The sequence below is a fragment of the Dermacentor andersoni genome, chromosome 4 (genome assembly GCF_023375885.2).
Source record: "Dermacentor andersoni chromosome 4, qqDerAnde1_hic_scaffold, whole genome shotgun sequence".
Taxonomy (NCBI): Eukaryota; Metazoa; Arthropoda; class Arachnida; order Ixodida; family Ixodidae; genus Dermacentor; species Dermacentor andersoni.
This window is the reverse complement of record NC_092817.1, coordinates 84,487,227-84,507,487: the sequence shown is the minus strand read 5'-3', so window position 1 is coordinate 84,507,487 and position 20,261 is coordinate 84,487,227. Positions and strand designations below refer to the sequence as shown.

General features: G+C 46.5%; 1 protein-coding gene across 2 annotated transcripts in view; it reads left to right on the top strand.

The window, feature by feature from the left end:
- The window catches only part of Rcd6 (Reduction in Cnn dots 6), an 87,257-nt gene that overhangs the window by 43,544 nt on the left and 23,452 nt on the right, over nucleotides 1–20,261 (top strand). For both annotated transcript variants that reach the window (XM_050183368.3, XM_050183369.3), the window contains exon 2: nucleotides 18,070–18,124. In XM_050183368.3, the coding sequence (XP_050039325.1) occupies nucleotides 18,070–18,124 (55 nt within the window). The remainder of the gene's footprint in view (nucleotides 1–18,069; nucleotides 18,125–20,261) is intronic.

Here is a 20,261-nt window from a genome sequence, read left to right as displayed (position 1 = left end):
TCACAGCCCAGCACTTTCGCACCATATTACATGATTCACGACATCGTTTCGGCTTTGAAGACACACTGAAGAGTGAATTTGTTTGGAAGGGAAGGTCCCTCTTTTAAAGTACGGCTTGTTTTTTTTTTTTCTGTGTTGGAAAAAGTTTAATTATTAGTCGTGAAAATGAAGGCAGAACTTCCGTTGATTGAATTTCGCGCCATTACGGCGGCGCTGATGATGTCGGTCTCGCGTCACATATTTCACTGTACTTTCGCATACATGAACTACTTTAGATATCGGAAATGTTCCCGAAAGCTGTCATATGTCTAGTACTTGCTTTCTTTCGAACGCAGTGAGATCTTTATTCGTTGATGAACAGATAAGCAGCTCTGCACACACTGTCAAAGTCCATGGTGTGACGGGTTGGCTTGCTGGAATCCTAAGTTGTCCTCGTCACAATAACCTTCCGTTCTTTTGAACTTTCTCGCTTACCACGTTTTAGATCATGCTAAGACCCATCTAGTTCATATTCTTCAGCTGTGCCCTGTTTAAGTTAGGGGGTTTTACGGGCCAAAACCACGATCTGTTTATGAGGCACGTCGTGATGAGGGACTCTGGAATAATTTGGACCACTTGGAATTCTTTCACCTGCGCCTAAATGTAAGTACACGGGCAATTTCGCATTTCGCCCCATCGAAGTGCGGCCGCCGGGCCCGGGACTTGATCCCGCGACCTCTTGCTTAGCATATCAGCACCATAGCCACTAAGCATACGGTGGGTTAAGCTGTGACCTACCGATCCAGTTTAACTTAGTAGTTATTGCAATTGCGTGAAATTAACCTCCTCAGACCGAAAGAGAGCTAGGGACATAATCGCTTTTGGAGGATAGCAACATTAGAAATTAGTAATATTAGTAGCAGTGGATTAACAACATTGGCGCGTTGCATTGTCGAAGATTAATCGCGCTGTATTACCGTATCTACCGATGTGTAAGTCCCACCCTTATATAAGTAAGCCGCCGCCTCCCCCCCTTCCAAAAAAAGCAATCTTTACGAAAAATTTTACAAATAAAACGCACCTTTGTATAAGAAGTTCGTCTTATCTACAAAGGTACACACTTTGCCACGAGATACTAGCGAGTTTGCCTTCATGCACGTATCTTCATCCCGAAATATCGTACTTATCCGATTCTGACGCCCTCAACTTCTACGCAGCGCTGTTTACCTTATATTTAGGAAATCCAAGAAAAATAACTCGCACAATTATGTATATGCACAAAATGAAATTATTTCATACACGACAAGGGACTGTTATCAGGTGAACGTTGTCTCCTGTCTTCATTAGGGTAAATTTCACATATAAGACGCACCGTCGTATAAGACGCATCACCGAAAACGGTAGAAAAGAAAGTGCGCCTCATACATCGGAAAATACGGTACACGAGGCAAGCATGAGGAGAGTTTGAGGAATCGCTGATTCTGCACTGCTGAAGTAGAATGTTAATGACTAATTTCTGGCAGCAAATCCCATGCGTGACGCCTGGACCTTGCAAACACCTTTATACATTGCTGTCAGGGCAAGCATCTATTATAGTTAACTTCTCTCCTAGCGAATACTTTATTTTCATATTACTGACTGTCAAGTTCGCTGTAGACAACGCCTACCATTAGTGACTTGGAGAAAGAACAGTACCACCAGAAGCTGCTTTCGCCTCATAAGGTCTCTTATTGCGGAGAAGCGTGCTTCATAGAGCAAAACTGCGATGGGCGTGCAGACACATTGTAAACAGGGTCGATGTTGGCAGGTACTACTTGTGAAGCGCGCGCAAAAAGCAAACTAATCTCCTACGGCATAGTTCAACACACATGCACTATGCCGCTTTCTGTTTTTGTTGTACGTTTTCTTTTCGCTGACTTTTTGCCCTCCGCGGCGACTCCACAGCTATTCTGTTCTGTCATCGTGAGCGAGGGCGCAAGTTCGAATCCCTGAGGTGGTGGCGGCGGCTGCATTTCATTCCGGGAGAGCAAGGCAAAAGCGGCCCTTGTACTTATATTTAAGTACACTTTCATGAATTCGAACTGTTCAGGATTAATCGGCGGCCCTCCGTTGAGGGCTTCTTTTATACCAACTGTTTCTGCGAAGACTATAAAGTAACATTTAAAAATTGCCTGCGGCGGATAGCATAATTCTAGTCCTTCAGCCGGTCTACTGGAAGAGACGGACATTACTTGCACGAAAAATCGGAATGCCTAATCTACTAATTAACAAAAAAAAATAACTAATTAAATTGTTAACTAATTACCTTACGTCACATATTGTAATTTACAAATTGTAGCTCGTGATGCTGCAAGAAATATCCACTTGAAAAGAATTCTGCGAATGACATCATTTTCGAGATATGCACCGTCAAACTTGCTGTGAAAATGCTCTGTCGTTCCACTTTTTTCTTTAAGAAAATGCCGTTTAATGCATTTAAGCACAAAAGTAACTGGACCGCCAATGTACTTCTTCGCAAAGTTCTGGAAAGAATATATCGAAACTGATGTCATCCTGAGAATTCGTTCCAATTGGATCTATACCTTGCGACCTCCCAGGCTACAAGTTGTAAAGTGCAATATGCGCAGTAATGTAACTTGTCAAAAACTTAATTAGTGAATTTTTGTTAATTGATCGATTATGCGTTTCGTTTTCTCATCGAAATAAAGTACTCCTGTTAGGGCAGTCTAGCTCAAGGATTATAATTGCGCCATCTGTCGCAGATGTTTCTTTTTTAGTTACTTAAAGCCTTCGCAAAAAGCACCCGGTATAGTACACCTGTAAATTCGAGTGTTAAACCATATCAGTTACTGTCCCTTTATGTTTTTGCATGAAGCTTTTCAATGGCTCCTATTCGAAACAAAAAGCTAATTGGTTGTTGTTAGGGTAAGGGTAGCTGGTAGGGTAAGCACGATCAGACAAGAAAGGCAATCAAGTAGCAAACCTGGGGGGCTAGAACGAGCCTACAGTTACGACCTGCACTTGATGTTGCACACGTTGTTGAGCCCTTATCGTGTACTACGCAGCTACATTCTCGCATTTCTTGACGCACGCACCACGTCAGATTTCTTGTCGCCATGACGCTGTACAGGACGCCAGCGATATGTTATCGCTGTTGGCGGCGTATGTTCAACTATACGACCCTCTTTACTACGCCGGAGACACTTCTTGGACTAAGGCAAACCCGTGGAAAGGCGTCATGCACTGACAGCCTCCGCATTTTCCCTTTTATATATATATATATATATATATATATATATATATATATATATATATATATATATAAGCATATCAAAAGAAGCCAACAAACATCGACACCAAGGACAACATAGGGGAAATTACTTGTACTTACTTAATGAATTAAAGAAATGGGGCGGGGGGGATAAATTAATGAAAATGAAACTGGATGTCAAAACCAAATGCCGCAGCTGGGGAACGATCCCACGTTTTCGCATTACGCTATATATATATATATATATATATATATATATATATATATATATATATATATATATATATATATACTTTTCTTCTGGCACGGGGCGAGGTGCCTTGATCCTTCACCGCATCACGTCATCTATCCGTCCAGCCTTTGTTTTAGTACTGCCAGAAAACGACGTCTCAGTTCAAATGTCAGAGTTCAGTCTCGAGCGCGGTGACCTGTCATGGCTCAACGGTTGTTGCGTTCTTCTGCTGTGGGCAAGGTCGGGGCCACCATATTCTATTGTTGGAGAAGCGCAGAAACGCTCGTCTACCGAGTTTGAGTGCACCTCGGATGAACCCTATGTGGACAAAGCCCTCCACTATACGGTGTCTCTCATAGTCATTGCGTTGCTCTGGGACCGTTACACTCCACAATAAACCAAGCAAGCGGAAGCTATAGGGAGCCTTCCATACACGCTCCCTCTCATTAGGCGTGCGTATACGAAGGTTGCAAGCAAGCTGTAGGGTGCCTCAATGCGCTCTCCTCCCACGCTCGGGGTACATGGAGCGCATCGAGGTAGCCTGAAGCATGCTAAAGCAATTCATGATAACGTTGCGCCGAGTTTTACACTGGCAAAAACACAAATAAATAGAAAGAAACCAGGGCGCAGACGTCCTTGCTACCGTCTTTATAATTTTTTGCCAGTGTATAAAACTCATCGCAACGTAAGCATGAACGTGAACCAACTATCCCTTTTCATTGCTTTACTTAATGATACATCCAGCGAAATGCGAAAACACCCGTGCACTTAGATTTAGGTGCAAGTTAAAGTACCCCAGGGGGTCCAAATTACTCTGGAGTCATCTACTACAGGCGTGCCTCATAATCAGGTCGTGGGTTTGGCACGTAAAACCCCATAATTTAATTACTATTTTTTTTGTGATAAAGCAAGCTAGAAACAAGCAGCGCCGGCCGTCCATTGAGCTTTTATGGAAGGACGCCTACAACGCTCACTATACGCAGCATTCATCCTCGTCTGTTTTTTGTCTGCCGGACACTAACGGTTTTGTCGGCTTTGTTGCAACAAGTGTTCCTTCAACCGGAGGCTGCGGTGAGCGGAAGACGCGCCGGGGATTCATTCGAACCGTGCCCCCCCCCCCTCCCCCCTCCTTTGGCAATGTTACGCATGCGCGACGGTCATGAGCGCTTCTCGTGGCCGGGAGGAAAGAAAAGCAACCGCTGGGGAGGCGTGACCACATTACCGTAAGCTGTGGTGTGCCGCTTCGTTGAGCGAGCTGGTCCTTTCGTGAATGGCGGCCTCTTTCCGTGCTCGGCTCGACTTATTTTTTTCTTCTTCTCTTTCTCCTCTCACCCTTACCTCGCGTCAACTCGCTTCGCTTCTGTTTTATACGCTGCATGCTAATTCCGCCGCAGTTTCCGTGTCGTTCGTTTTGGTTTTCCCGTGAGAAGACTCGAGTGTTTCGTAGTGCGGAGAAAGAAAGAGAAATGGTTTAATCGCAGGGGAGAAATAAAGGATGGGGGTGGTGATGGTTAGTAGTAGTACTAGTAGTAGTAGTAGTAGTAGTAGTAGTAGTAGCAGCAGCAGCAGCAGCTCACTCTAAAAAAAGAAAACAAAGTACGCCCTCTGGGGGCGTATCTTGTCCCCAAACAATAATCGTCATCTGCCTTGCTTGCGTTTCCGAGAATGCCGATAATGCTATGTCACGCTGCTAGCACGCACACCGTTCGTGACCAAAAAGTACCGGGCGCGCAGCGTTAAAGAAAGGAAAGGCGCGCGAGATAAATGACGTCTGTTGTTTGAGGACAAGAGAAGCCCCAAAGGGTGCAAACATTTATTAGAGTGTGGTGGTGGTGGCAGTAAAATGAACAAAGGGCAGTACAGTGCAGGTCTTTGTGTCCTGATTGTCGATGTACTAATGGTAAATTCTCCACAGGTGGCGCTAGCTCACTTAGACTGCTGTTTTTATGTATTTATTTTTTTTTCGCTGAATGTTTGTTGGCAAGAAATATTATGTGCAGTATCTGATTGACAGTCCTCCATTTACTCTTTCTCCCATAGGCTATGGCTGTAAACTGGCACTTTAAGCACCATCATGCAGTTATCCTTCTCTGATGACGTTATTATGTCTTAAGTTTACGGCGGCTAATGTCTGAACCAAAAGCCAATCTGTTGTCCTTTTAGGCCTGACAGATGGAACTAAAGATTGGAGTGGAATCTGCACTCCGCTCTGAACCATATCTTACACTTGGGCCTTACACAATTCAGAACGCTTACGTGAGTCACGAGAAAATCCAGCTTTTATGCGGGCTTCCTTGTTACGGAAGCCTTTCTCTCAGCAGCTGAACGCCTCACAAGACTTGCCGCTGTTTGTCGGCTTCTGACGATAGGACTAATAAAAATCGGGCCCCTCGGTTAACCCCTTTTCTTCTCGTATATATATATATATATATATATATATATATATATATATATATATATATATATACGAGAAGAAAAGGGGTTAACCGAGGGGCCCGATTCCTCATTCATTGCTGCCCCCCTGGTAGAGGGCCTTGTCAGGACACGTCGGGGCGACCCATGAGCATGGGAGGGAATCCACTCCTTGGCGTAGAGGAGTTGAGAGTCGCAAAGAGGGAAGTAGGATTTGCAACGTCCCGAGCATAATCCCGTCGTAAACATCCGACGGACAAATCTCTTCATGTTGACGAGCGTGACGGTTAGGCACGCCATGCCCCATCCGTTTGGCATTCGTTGCGTGCATTTCCGCACAAAGTTAACCGTAACAGCGCGCAACGAGCAGCTTCCGCGGACGCAGAGAAGGCAGGCGTCGTCACAAGGTGCTCATATTTCGCACTCGCGAGCTGCCCACAATGGACCACGCTATCCTCTCGTGAGCATGGCGTGATTGACAGCTCGTGCGACCCAAAACGGGCGCGCGCGAGCGACTCGAGGTTACTAATTGGCGCAACGTCGCGCGCGCTTATAACTGTCCGCGTAAGCTGTACGCGATGACAAATAGGACGCCATATGCTCGGCGGCGCTGTCCACCACAGAGAGGGCGATAAGTGGCCCGTTTACGACGTGCGCATGCCTGCGTTTGACGAGCGACCGCAGCTGGAGCGGCAGCGTGGCGATGACGACGATGCGTGCCAGGCCTGGCGTGCGTGGTCAGTGACCTCTATATATAGCGTATACGAACTCGCATGGAGGAACGAAGAAGCGGTGGATCCCTTTGTGCTTCCCACAACTGCTGGATGGAGTGCGCGCGGTCGTTGTCTCAGGAGTGAAGGAAGACCTAACCGACCGACCTTTTGTCTACTGTAGTTGTTCGCAACCGCGCAGCGTTTTTCGTCTCTTGAGACCGCGTAAGCGCTGGCAAAATGACGCATCTGTGCGGGAAAAAATGGTACATTAGTAGGCCGAATGCGCCGTGTCATTGTGAAATGCCCAGTGTATATACTCCGTACCTGCCGCTGCCTGTTCGTAAACACCGTTGTCCGCCGCTTGCTTAAAACTAAATTACGGTAATTGTCTACAGCTTTGTCTGCGGTTCCGAATCTTTATACTGAACGGCTGATAACCCTTTGATTTTCATAGTTTTGTTGAATGGAGTCGAACGGCATTGCCAGAGGCATCATAGAATTCAAAATGTAATGATACTTTCTTATCGCGCTAACCTTTATGAAGGGTAACGCTTATACGTTTAAAGTTGACAGCTGTGTCATCAGAAATAAAAAAAGAGGGTAGGGGGCGACGAGGGATCAGTGCACGCTGGGGGCCCATGGCCCCCACTCTGGTTTCGCCAGTGGGAGTGGGTCTACATCAGAGGCAGAACTCACCTTTGGTTAAGGTTTACAACGGTCATGCAGGAAAGGATGTTAAGAAGGAAGGAGAGCGCGTTTGATATTATTAATGGCAGGCGTCCTACTTGCGCGCTATAGCATGCTGCTGTGCCAGCGTTTCTTGCTCACTTGCTTGGAACTTAACGCAACGATGAACGATAAGCGCGCCTTGCATGACTGCTGTCTTCAAAAAATTTGTCATCCGTATAAAGGTGGAGCGAGGTGGCAATTGACACGAGGTGGCTTTACGACCACGTGCTGCAGTTGCCGATATCTTCCACGGCGCAGCCGCCAAAGGCACGTGGCGCATATTAAACTTGCGAAGAAGAAATCCAGCGTTGAAGACGGCGCATACACAATGAGCAAGAAAGTGAACGGAGTGAATCCTAGACAAATATGAGTTTGTTCCTTGCGCATATAGCGTCATATTCCGCGCGTATAAGTTAACTGTATCAGCAAACAACTTTACGCATATACCAGGTGTTTTTCTTTTTGTTAAGGATTATACAGAATTTTTAAGAACAGTGTGCGGCAGATAACACAAATCGAATCTTTAAACTGGATTGTTCGAAGAGGCGCAGACTGCTGTCGAAATGTTGACAGTCACATTAGCACACGCTAAAGAGGATGAAGGCGAAAGCCTGCGCGCTCGCGAGGCATTCATTAAATTACTTTGACATTCTCATTCGAATGTGTTGTTACTTCCTATTACTTGTTTTCTCTTGTTCTCTTTTCCGGGCGCCTAGACATCGCCACTGGTTCTGCGTGGTTAACGGCACGTTAGAACGGTCGTGGCAAGTTTATGAAGACCATTAAGACACATACGCGGGTTTACTGAATGATTTTTTTAGCACTTCTTGCTTGTATACTATGGTATACTACTTTCTTGTAGCGCAGGCAGAATGAGAGGGACAGGGATAGCCAAATTAGACAAACACGCAGCGCTAACTTTCAACAACAGATTTATTTCCAGTTCTTGCAGGCGTATATATACTTATACTCTGGAAATAAGACATGCACATCGCTCGGCAAATATGAACGAAGCCGGGAAAACCACATGCAGACACTTTTGTGGCCACACTGATTATTTACAAGGGTGTCCGTTCTACGCAAAGAGAGATAATCGAGCTCTTTTGTTGAATTGATGGCTTACTGGCTCATGCGCTTGAATTTTGGTGCCATGACGCCGAACGGTCGTCGGATTTTTCGGCCAATAAACCATCTAAGACCTTCCCCTTAATAAATCAGAATGCATAGTTGACTAATTACCTACGTTTAAATAACTTGAACTACTTTACCGCACGTACTCCAATTTACGAATTGTAGCCGGCGAATTTGCAAGGCATATCCATGTGCACCTGGAACGAATTCTAAAGATGACACCGATTTCGAGATATGCTCCGTCAAGTTTGCGGTAAAAGTGCTCTGTCGTCCCACTTACTCCTTTAACAAAACGCCGCCTTATATGCATTCAAACACAAAAATAACTGGAACACCAACGTATTTCGTCGCACACTTTGGGAATGAAGGTCTCGAAACTGGTGTCATCCGTAGCGTTCATATCGAGTATATAAGCCTGGCCAATTCGCCGGCTGCAATTCACTGCAATATGAGCATTGTAATTGCGTTAATTAATGTTTGTAATCATAATTAGTAATTTTTTTAAAGGTCAACGATTACGTATTTCAATTTCTCGTTCCCGTAATGTCCGCCTGTTCGATTATTCCAGCTCAAGGATAAGAATTGTGCTATCTGCCCCTCAGGCGATCTTTAAAAAATACTCAGTAAAAAAGAAAGTGTATATTTGCGGCCGTGCTGTGCAGAAAGTGTGGATATATGTTGTCTACTCGGTCCTGTCCGAACCAGCTATAAGCGTAAGCTTGAGAGAGAAGGAGATTCTTGTTGATGGGAAGGAAAAGTTGCGCAAGGAAAGAATTGGGAGAGAACGTTGCGCAACTCGATTGAAACCAAACTTATCGTCACGATAGGTTTGAGTGATGCCTCTCGACAGGCACGGCCGAACAAGTGCACATAGATTAAGAGCTATACCGGAGTGGCGAGTCTTAGAGGTCACGTGGCATGGGCCTACGCTGCGAGGCTCCTAACCGGCAGCAAAGGTTTTTCCGAGTTCTCCCACGAGTGGCTGTTGACCGCTGAGCAGCGGAATGTATAGAGCGCCCGCACTGCGCATATAATTTCACGCCTTGCATGTTTCCTCGCGCTCCCTGAGGAGCGCGGCCTTCAAAAGTACGCGCGCGTCACGCTAGCACGCAATTCTTTAGAGTCCCAGCTTCAAAACGGGACACCAATCTGCGTGCGTGTTTGCATTTTCGCACCCGCACGCCGTTTTCAAAGTGTCTCGCGCAACGCCCGCGCGCTCACCCTTGGCCCACATCGATCATGCGCGCAGTTAACCGCGGATTGCGTGGCGCGCACGCACGCGAGGGCTCGCTCGATTGACCCCCCTCACCCCTCCTAAATCGACAATTCGTCAGAGAAGTAACTCTTTCGCGCGGGAGGCCGGACACTTTAGTTCCACGCGCAGCAGACAATGCCGACGCAAGGCATTCGGCAATGTGAATCGAGACGTGAGCGTACAGCCCGGCCCGCCCCCGCTCCCAGGACTCACTGAAATATGTACATACATACACACGCGGTGGCAGAATTGCAACGCGTTTTCGCGGGCCGCTGAGTCCTTGCGGTCGACCGCTTATGTCGCGAAAAAGCTTTCCTTCTGCAAGTCTCTCTCTCTCTCTCTCTCTCTCTCTCTCTTTGTTTTTCGTTGCTTTTGTGGTGGCCCGCCGACCGTGAACGGAACGGTTTGAGGTCCGAGATCCGTGAGGCGATAAGTCGAGTTCACCTTATGGCACGGCACCACTGCGTGCAACGCGCGCCGCCTTCGCTGCGTGCAGCCGGGCGGGGGCATGCCTTGCCCGTTGACTGCAGGTTGGAAGAGCCTCATTATCATCATCAGCCTATTTTATGTCCACTGCAGGACGAAGGCCTCTCCCCGCGATCTCCAATTACACCGGTCCTGCGCCAACCTATTCCAACTAGCGCCTGCGAATTTCTTCATTTCATCGCCCCACCTAGTCTTCTGCCGTCCTCGATTGCGCTTCCCTTCTCTTATCGGCACCCGTTATGTAACCCGAATGGCCCACCGGTTATCTAACCTACGCATTATATGACCTGTCCAGCTCCATTATTTTCTCTTAATGTCAATTAGAGTATTGGCTATTCTCGTTTGCGCTCTGATCGACCCTGCGCTCTCTTCCGGTCTCTTAACGTTGCGCCTAACATTTATCGTTTATTAGCTCTTTGGCGATCCTTAACTTGTTCTCTATTGTAGGATATACAAGTTTAAAAAATAAACAGCAGTTGGCAACCAGGGCACGTGGACCACGCGGCGTTGTGTTACTCCGCTAAGCCAATCACAGAAGCAAACAAAGTTGTCGTCATGCGGCGTTTTCAAGATGGCGTTAAACTTGATACCCCCGGAGCACGGAGGAAGGAAACTCAGGAGAGGCCCTGACGTCACTCTTTGTGAAGCTAAAGTGAAGCCGGAAGTTGGCGTTGCTCATGGCGTTGCTCCGCCTATCGGGCCAGCTCTCCTCTCTTGTTTACATTTCTCGTGAAACCACGCCGCTCTGCGCGCAACCGTGCTGCTCGGATCCGCACGCTCCGCAGCAAGTCTAAACAATCGTTGGCACGTTAGCATGATTCCGCCAAAGAGGGCAAAATTTCCCGCGGATATTCCTTCGTCCGTTGCCATTGCCGTGGCGCGGTACATTGCGTACAGCGTTGCATGCGCGTTCATTTCAAGAACTTTAGTTCCTCCTGTCCCACCTGGCCACGGCAACATCCGGGAGAGCACGGTCCAGATAACGCAGCGCAACAAAACACGGAGACCAACGCAAATCTGCCCGCACGGCGCCTTTGCCACGGTACGAAACCTACGGAGCAACACGTGTGAGCGCACAGAACCAAAACAAAGCCGCCATTGTGGCCCGAAAGGCGTGGCCGCTACGGCAAAGAAATAAAAAATAAGCAAGAAAGAGGAGAACCTACTACGTCATTTCCTCCAAACTTTTCTCCTAGCGCGCGGAAGGGGAAGGGCCTCTCCTCAGTTTCCTTCTCCGGAGGGTCTACTGTTTTTGAAGAGTCTGTTCATCGGCAGAAACGATGAGGTGTGCGATAGACATGGACAAAGTGTGTGGAGTCTGAGCATTTCACTCTTCAAAAGACCTCGGTACAGTTCATTTCATTGCTGAGCCCGTTTTACTCGTGAAACTTCAGTGCCAACTGAAGTTAAACTTGACAGTAAATAGTTGCATTGAAGCAGCGATTTATTTCAATTCAATAAAGAATTGTGATTTAGCCGTTCCACCATAATAGACGAGTGTAAACGTATAAAATTACGCACTCATAACTTTATTTTTGTGGTTACCGCCTTATTTAGGAAACAGGAAAAGTACGAACTATTTGCAGCCTCGCGGAGGAACAGTGGCTGGCGAGGCACAGTGCGTGGATGGGGCTTCACTGCAGACTTAAGTTGTATCCGACTATAGCTTCTTTGTTAACCTCCAGGTTACAGCCCCATATCTAGAACGCAATGATTGTACACTTTCCGTTTCAGTGACACTGGTGACCGCCCAGCCAGGATCTCATTATGTCTGCCGCATGCGCTCCAACCCATTTTTATCCTTCTGTAAATTTCCTTCTCCTGATCAGGGTCCCCTGTGAGTAATCGACCTTAGTAAACATATTCCTTCGCAGACTCTAGAGGCTGACTGGTCATCCTGAACTCTTGTTCCCTTGCCAGATTATTGATCATTATCTTTGTTTTTCTGCATATTAATATCCGTCCCCACTCTTTCACTCTCTCTGTTAGGGTCCTCAATCATTTGTTGTAATTCATCGCCAGTGTTGCTGAACCGGACAATGTCATCTGCAAAGCGAAGGTTGCTGAAATATTGGCCGTTGATCCTTACTCCTAAGATTTCCCAGTTTAACGGCTTGAGTACTTCTTCAAAGCATGCAGCAAGTAGCATTGGAAGAGGCTACAGAACCACAGACGAGCATCTGCGTTTTTGGCTCAGCGACAGCGCTGAGTTAACGGCAGTTTTCCGAAGCCCTTTTCCAAAAACGAGGCCGGCCGCAGCTCCCATCTGTCGGCGGAACGGGAAAACGGTTGCTCCGCTTTTCGCTCTCTCTCTCTCTCTCTCTCTCTCTCTCTCTCTCTCTCCGAATGAATGCACGCGCTCGGTGTATCTGTAGCAGTAGTAGTACTAGTAGTGAGCGCATGCTTTGCCCGCCCCCCACCCCCTTTTTTTTTTGTCTGGCCGGTTCGCAGTGCCCTCTTCTATTCCGCTCCGCCCAGCCGCTCTTCCACCTGTTGCCGCCGCTCTGAGGTTGCGTTTGTTCTCGTGAAACGACCGGTCTTGTTTGCCGTTTGCCAAACTAGATGGCGCGTTGTGTCCTGCGGCAGTAAAGTCACTGGAACTCGGACTTCCAGTGACTTTATGCGGCAGTGAACAATATGCGTCAGTAGTACAGTAGCAGGGGGCCTGCGGATAGGTGGCGTGTGGTATAGTTACGGAAAACGTTTACTTAAAGCAAAGTTGAAAGACAAAAAAAAAAAGTACGGCACTGCATTTTAGGACAATATTCCCTCTTTTTCTCTTTCCTTGTCTTTCTCTTTCCTTTTCTCTTTTTATGCCGAGCGACAAAGGCGCCAGCGGCACCTAATCCTATTACATCATGTCAATAAAAAAAATTTTTTTAAGAAAGAGACACTGCAGTGCAGGTGCCACGGCACCGTTTCTGCGTGGATAACCGTCCGTCCTTTCGTTTATCCATCCATCCATCCATCCATCGTAAAGTAAAATGGGGAAAACGCTGAAGTTCTCTCCGTTCGTCCGGCAGAAATTAACCATGGCGATACATAAGGGGAAGAAAGAAAGAAAGGAAAAGGAGGCCGAGTTTCTCTTGAATCTCGCGCCAAGCTGCGACCGCTGATGACGTAGTTGTGCCTCGACCGTCCTAGTAGTGGGCCTCAGATTTGTCGTCCCAGACTATATGGGGCTGTCCGAGACGCTGCATACGCAACGCTCATTGACTGAAAGCACCGCCTCTGGGAGTCCGGGACTGTCAGGAATGGATAATCGAAGAGGCCCAGTGTTGGAGGTACATACATTCACGGATTTGGTTCGTATTATTGCAGGGACACTCGTCAAAAGTTCCCACGCTGACTACACGCTTAATTTTTGGACGCAATTCATTTTACTATAAGCTATTGACCATAACATTTGTGAGTGATGAGCCACTGTCTAGCCTTTCCAAGGCGTTATGATCTGGGTCGTCACTAGCTGCACCTCCTGACTTCCACGTTTTAAAATCTTCTACTGACGTGCCAAGTTTCTGTGAGAGCTACCTATTAAGTATTCTAAGAGTGCGAAACTGCGCACATATAGGGGATTGCTGACAAAAAAAAAGAAAGAAAGAAAGAAACGTTTGACCTCTGCTTTTACATCAATTGTTTAATTTGTCCGTCTCGTCTATACACAAAGAACTCTCTTACCAAGACTATTTAAAGTGAGTAGCAATAGCGCGAAAACAAGAAATCGAAATCGCCTTGAAAGCAGCTGCATCGCGGCAACTGGATCAAAACGCGTGCTTGAGTGTACGGCATTCACAGTTCCACTGCGTGCATGTTTATTCGCGGTCGGCGGCGCACTGTCCTAGGAATAGAATAGGCTTAGAACGGGCCCCGTGTCAGTGCTTCAGCGAAATGGCGAGCAATTACAAGCCGAACTCGGTGCAGGATATCCGCAGTAGCGTCGTTAACCGACGGGCTGCGATCCCCAGGGCTCGGCTGATGCCGATGCTCGCGGGCCGGCGGAAGTGATCGGTGCCCTTATTGTGCCGATAACGCCCGTGGGCAAATATTTGCGGCTCCACGGAGGCGCGCGCGAGGTCGACCGCGGCTGCTCCCGTTTCAGCCGTTTGCCCCGTTGAGCTTCGCCCTGCAGTAGACGGTCGTACGGGGGCGAGCGTTGTTGCTTCGCGACTCGAGCAGAATGGTCAATGAATTCTGAACTCGCTAAAGAAGAGAAAGAAGCGAAGGAGCTGTCAAGCGGGCAGGGAAACTGGATCGGGAAATTTTCAAGGCCAGTATATACCTCGACCTTGCGTGGAAGTTCGACTTGTTCCTCCAGCAGAAAAAAAAAATAAAGCCCGAATAGTCGTACGGCATTTCCCTTCGTTAATATTTGTTCGTTCTTGTTTATGAATACTGTAATATTATGCAATGTCCTAGTGGGCTCGATACCGAACGTAGTTTTTTCTGTAAGAAATGCCGGCGTCGGAAAGTTCGATGTCGATAAATTTACCGATATCAAATTAGGCGCCTTTTCTTCAACCAAGGGTTACTCTCGCATTACAACTTCATTATAGAAAGATTGTTCCAATCAATAGCTCGAATGGCAAAAGAACGAGTACGTAAAACTCAATTCCAGTGTGTCGTTGCCGAGTAGCATAACTTGAATACGCGAAGGCACGCTCTAGGCATCGAGGGAACACAGATCACGAGAATCGTGAGAAGCAGGCATCGTGATAACGACTGAGATGCATAACGGTGCACTGCATCAGACGAATTGCTGGAGGATCACGGTTAACCTGCACGATTATAAATGGACGGAACTAAGACATTACGTCTAATTTAAGGCATGGATGGATGGATACAACTTTCTTGTACGTCCGGCAAGGTTTAACGCTACCCGGGCTCAGGTCTCCCACGGGTGAAATATTTTATGCGTACATGAATTCATAAAACTTCAAGATCGTTCACAAAAGCTGTTCTTCCTCGCTATCCGCCGCTTTCAGTGATGATCTGAGGTGGAAAACACGTAAAAAAAAAATTGCTGTTTCGCGCATAATGAGAAGCAGTAGCGCGATAGTTGTTGCAGTACTATGCGCTTTAATTCTTTCATTGCTTCACTTCGCGCGCGTGTCGCTTTCCGTGAACATGTCATTTCGTGTTCCCTTATTCGTTGAAGGAACCTTCTCCGCAGTAACAGTGCTCGCAAGGAGAAGCCCACTTTAGCGATACCCCTCGTTTTGCAGGCGGTAGCCTGTGCTTACACTGGGAGTATATGTAAGGCGGTGCGCGGGCGGGGCGGGGGGGAGGGGGGAGTAAAGCCGTGAACGTTGCCGTGGGAGCGGCCGTTGTCAATAAATAAAGTAACCGAACAAGCAAAGGCACATAATCCGTTGTCAAACTAGGTAGGGTTCGGTCCTCTTGCTTACGGCGTCAGCACTTCTTGGATTAGGGCATCGAGTGTATGCAGGATCGAATTCGGGCCAGCGTAGAGTGTGGTGCCTGCGCCGTAAACTGAACACTCATATGACGATGCCAGCGCCGAGTATCAGGCTTATCCGGCAAATGGCAGTGTCAGAGAAGCAAACTTGTGAAAGCACGTATATGGCAAATCAATCAATCAATCAATCATATTTTATTTCCTTTGAAAAGGAGGAGTACGGGACTAAAAGCTCGAACAGTTTGACGAGGTCCCGACCCCTTACAAGTTTGCAGAACAGCAAGATGACGGCCTTCATACATAAGAATTGCAAAGGGGACAAGCATTGGAGAGTGACGAGTAATACAGAATGGAAGTAACAAAACGGCAAACGATCAGACAAGCAAAAATAACAGTACAATTGATCAACAAACACGAACAGCAGCGGTCAACAAGAACAGGAAAAAAAAATGGAAAGCATATACTAGTCCTGCAAATAAATAAGTGTTTGCTAAGACAGTTTAGGTTACAGGAAGGATCAAAATCTTGTCAGTTTAATATCTTCAGCAGCTGACGTTCTATGGGTGGGCACGAACCATATACGTCTTTATGTCTGGTCTGACGAACACTTGTATTTACTCGTAGTCTTGCCAGGTGAATTGCATCATCAATACCAAATTTAAAGAAACCTTTATAACACATCAACCTATATCTTTAAAAACAAAACAAAGGAAGAATTTCATATTTAGAAAACTATTCTGTGGCGCAAGTATAATGTACGTACATCAGCTATGTAACGACCGACTATTCTCTGCAGCAAATGTAGCTTGTACAAACTTGTACCACCAGTTGTGCCCCACACCAGGATGTATGATAGATACTACCAGAGCATTATATAGCATTACCTTCACCTGAGTAGGGATAATGCACCGCATACGTGCAATGAAACCAATGGCCGATGACAATTTAGATGGGAGGTTATCAACATGAGCATTCCAGGTAAGGTGCTTCGAAAAATGTACTCGAAGATTATTAACAGAATCTACCATTTCTAACTACTGACAGCCTAGACACAAATTCATATTATTGGTCAACATATTATCTCTAGGCATGTACAAAATTCCCTTCATTTTCTTAGGGTTGATGTTTAAACAGTTCATCGCGGCCCAGTGTTCTATATAAGACAGCGTCTTGTTAGCATTTATTTCTTTATCTGGTTCCAAGTTGCCTGTAATAAAAACGGTTGTGTCATCAGCATACGAAACAAATGTAGCGTTATCTGTACAGTGTATAATATCATTTATGTAAATCAATAACAAGAGTGGCCTCAAATTGCTTCCTTGCGGCGCACCAGTGATAACTGGCTTCCTTGAAGATTTCGCATTGCTAGTATCTGCGAACTGTGACTTGTTTGAAAGATAAGATTTAAGAAGCAATTGTCGGTGTCTTTTCAGCTGGAGGTTGCGCCAGCCGACCCAGAATGTTTCGTTTATACCTTTTTTTTTTCTTTTATGGAAACGAAATGTACGTGCGGCGTGTTTATTCACTTTGCAAGTAGAGCTCCTTCTATGCATACGAAGGGTCTTCAAGTGAGCTGCACCATGCCACGAGAACCGGACTTTAATCACGGGCTGAATGTTTTTGGTCAGGCGCCAAGCCACGTGGCCACAGGAAGCCTATCTATCACCTGCAGATATTTTCGTAAGATAGGAGCGCAGCTTCAGGAGACGCGGTCGAGCCGCCAGTAAGATGACGCAGTGAAGCTTTGCTTGCGCTAATAGGTCTCCGGCAACCAAGTCAATACATTTTACTCTCTTATGTATAGCTAGATGTACTACGGTATTCCTGGCACATCAAAGCGTATTCATTCATAGGCTTGCTCCACTGGGGAAACAGGTGGCACATAAGCATGCGCTGTAAAGCACCTGCTTCAAGCTTAAAGACAGCGTATGGGCTGAGTTTTTCACGTAGAAACATCTGTAGCTGTGCAGATCTCCACTGGACAGCTAAAGGAACAGACGTGCATGGCGGCCGGAACGGCATCGATGTTCTTACTGTGTGAAAGTTTAGCGACTCACACGTATGCTATAGAATGCTTACAGCCTTTTAGTTGTATAAAGTTAATACCGAGAGGAAACGGTTGAGTGTGGCACGTCTATAAAATGCAGAACAGATGATCAGTGATCTGTGAAAGTAACGCAATGGCTGCCAAGGAAGTTAAACGCACTGGATGGCGGCAGAGGTACAGATGGAATGATGAAATCAGGAAACGTAAAGATATAAAATGGGCTCGATTGACGCACAACGTAGCTAACTGGAGCTCTTTGGGAGATTCGTCCTTGCCCTGATTTAGAGGACGCTTATGTCTTGCGGGGTTTTGCGTTCACAATGTACGTAAGCGTTGAGAAACTCAGCGCAGCTGTAGCAGTGCGTATGTACCAACCCATCTTGCATTTCGTTTCGCAGATTGTCTACCTGGGCGCCTTCATAATGGAACTTTGGTGGATCATAGAGAACAATGGTGAGTTGAAAATTTTCTTATTTGACATCCTTTTCTATATATATATATAGAAAGAGAGAGAGAGAGAGAAAGAAAGAGAGAGAGAGAAGCGTAGATAGTCAATGACTACGAACGCGCGCGTACATTCACTCAAGTTCGTAGTCATTCCCTATCTACGATTTCCTTCGTTCTCTTATTTTATTTTTGCCTTCATTCTTACAGAGAAAAGGTATAAATTGAGCTATAGATTGAGTATAAATAAAGCGCGAACCAATATATTCCAATGGTGCGCAATGAAAACTCAAAACATAAAAACAAAGGTTACGGCACAGACGAGGACCAAGTGAGACACAATCGACACATACAGGGGCCATGTTTTTAAGTCATGAACCAACTAGCTCAGCAACAAGCTTTATCAAATTCAAAACATTTTTTGTCAGTGAAAATGCAAATTTCTTCGATTAAAATTTACGTGGCGAAAGTTGTTATGTTTCTTAATTATATCCGCTTTTCTGCGTATCTTCCATGGACCACCTTAGTGGGCTACCAACGTGTAAACTTAGGCCAAAATAGGGTTTTTGCCAAAGTCAGGCTTTTATTTTAGAGCCTATGCACAGCACCTCGGCGACCAAAAAAATTGTAGAACGTAGTACGTTTTAGGGACAGTTCTATAAAAATAATTGAAGGTTTCCTTCCTTGACCGTTTTTTGTGAGATATTCCCCCAAAACGCTTAAATTTGCGTATCTTTATGTTGGTGCTAAGGATTGAAAAACATAAGAGCGTTTTGTGAAACTGTTTTACAATGAAAGCACAATGTTCAGAAAACTCAAAAACGCAAAAAGTTTGAAAGAATGCGCGATACGGTACGTCTCTGGCAAATTGTTGTTTCGCACCTGATTTTCCACCGTTTAGTGTAATTCAAATGGCGCTCGCGGGCGCACCATTCCCTTCAAAATAGTTTGGGAAAGTACTGCGCAAGTAATGCTTAGGTACGTGTAATTTTCTTTTGTTGTAATTTTTTGAGAGACGTATAGATTGCTGCAACGCCACGGTTGGGACAGTTGGCTTGGAATGACCCTATATATATACGAAGTACACCCATCTGATGCTTGCGTACATATGTTCATCATGCTGCGCATATGCGCACCGAATCAGCGCTAAATTATTCGCCGATAGGTAAGGCTTGCGTGTACTTATACAGCGCCAAATGCGGTGTGTGCGCTTCGCATGGCAGAGCAAGAGAATGCGCGCCTCATCCATAAGCTTGTCTCCCCCGTTACAATATATAGGCATCAACGGAAGCCTCTGCGGCAAGCTAATTGTTGCACAGTTGCCTTGTCCCTGTTGCCTTGTTGTACGGTTGCCTGCCCACGTCTGTATAGTAGCGTGCAGGGCGAAACTCGGCGCTTTGAACGCCCATCCAAAGCTTAGCGTCATATGCGTTCCCCGCTGTCGTATTATACGCGAGGGGCATGCAATCCACGGGAGCCGGGCGAATCTCTGTGATGAGTCGGGCGCGAATACTAAAGAATGTCGCTTGCTGCAATTGCTGCATCAACGACATGCGAGTTGCGTCACCAGTCGCTTGATGCAGTATAGACGACCTCGCTAGATACGGAGTGAACTTGGTCGGGTCGTATATCATTCTATACCTGTGTATGCTGCGATTAACTGCTTATCCATATGCATGTTTGTCGCCGCACTTTAAAAGGAAACGCAGGAAACGCTCTGGCGGAGCCATTGCCCGCATTTCTCTGCAAGGCAGATCCGCCCGCAGCTGTATAGCACGATTATCCTCCTACATGAATAGTGACACCTCTTTAAGATTGCTCTGTGTTCAAAACATTAAGCTTACACTTTTCTTTTACTCCGCGACTATCACGTCTTAGGCTAATTAAAGAACTAGCTCGCTACGTTCGTCCCTGTACATGCGCTCGCAGTTTTCTTCCAACATCAGCATGCGCGCAAGGCCTACATACAAGCGGCCGCGAAAACTGCAGCCAACCCAGATCGGCTAATGCTCGGGCTGTTGCGCGGGGTTATACGGTGACTAGCGCTCGTATACGGTGCAGTGCTTGGACGAGAAAGAAAGAAAGATGAAGGTGTCGTGCGCGGGGCAAGGGGGGAGTCGCAAGGGTCGTGCCACGGTGTGCCGCG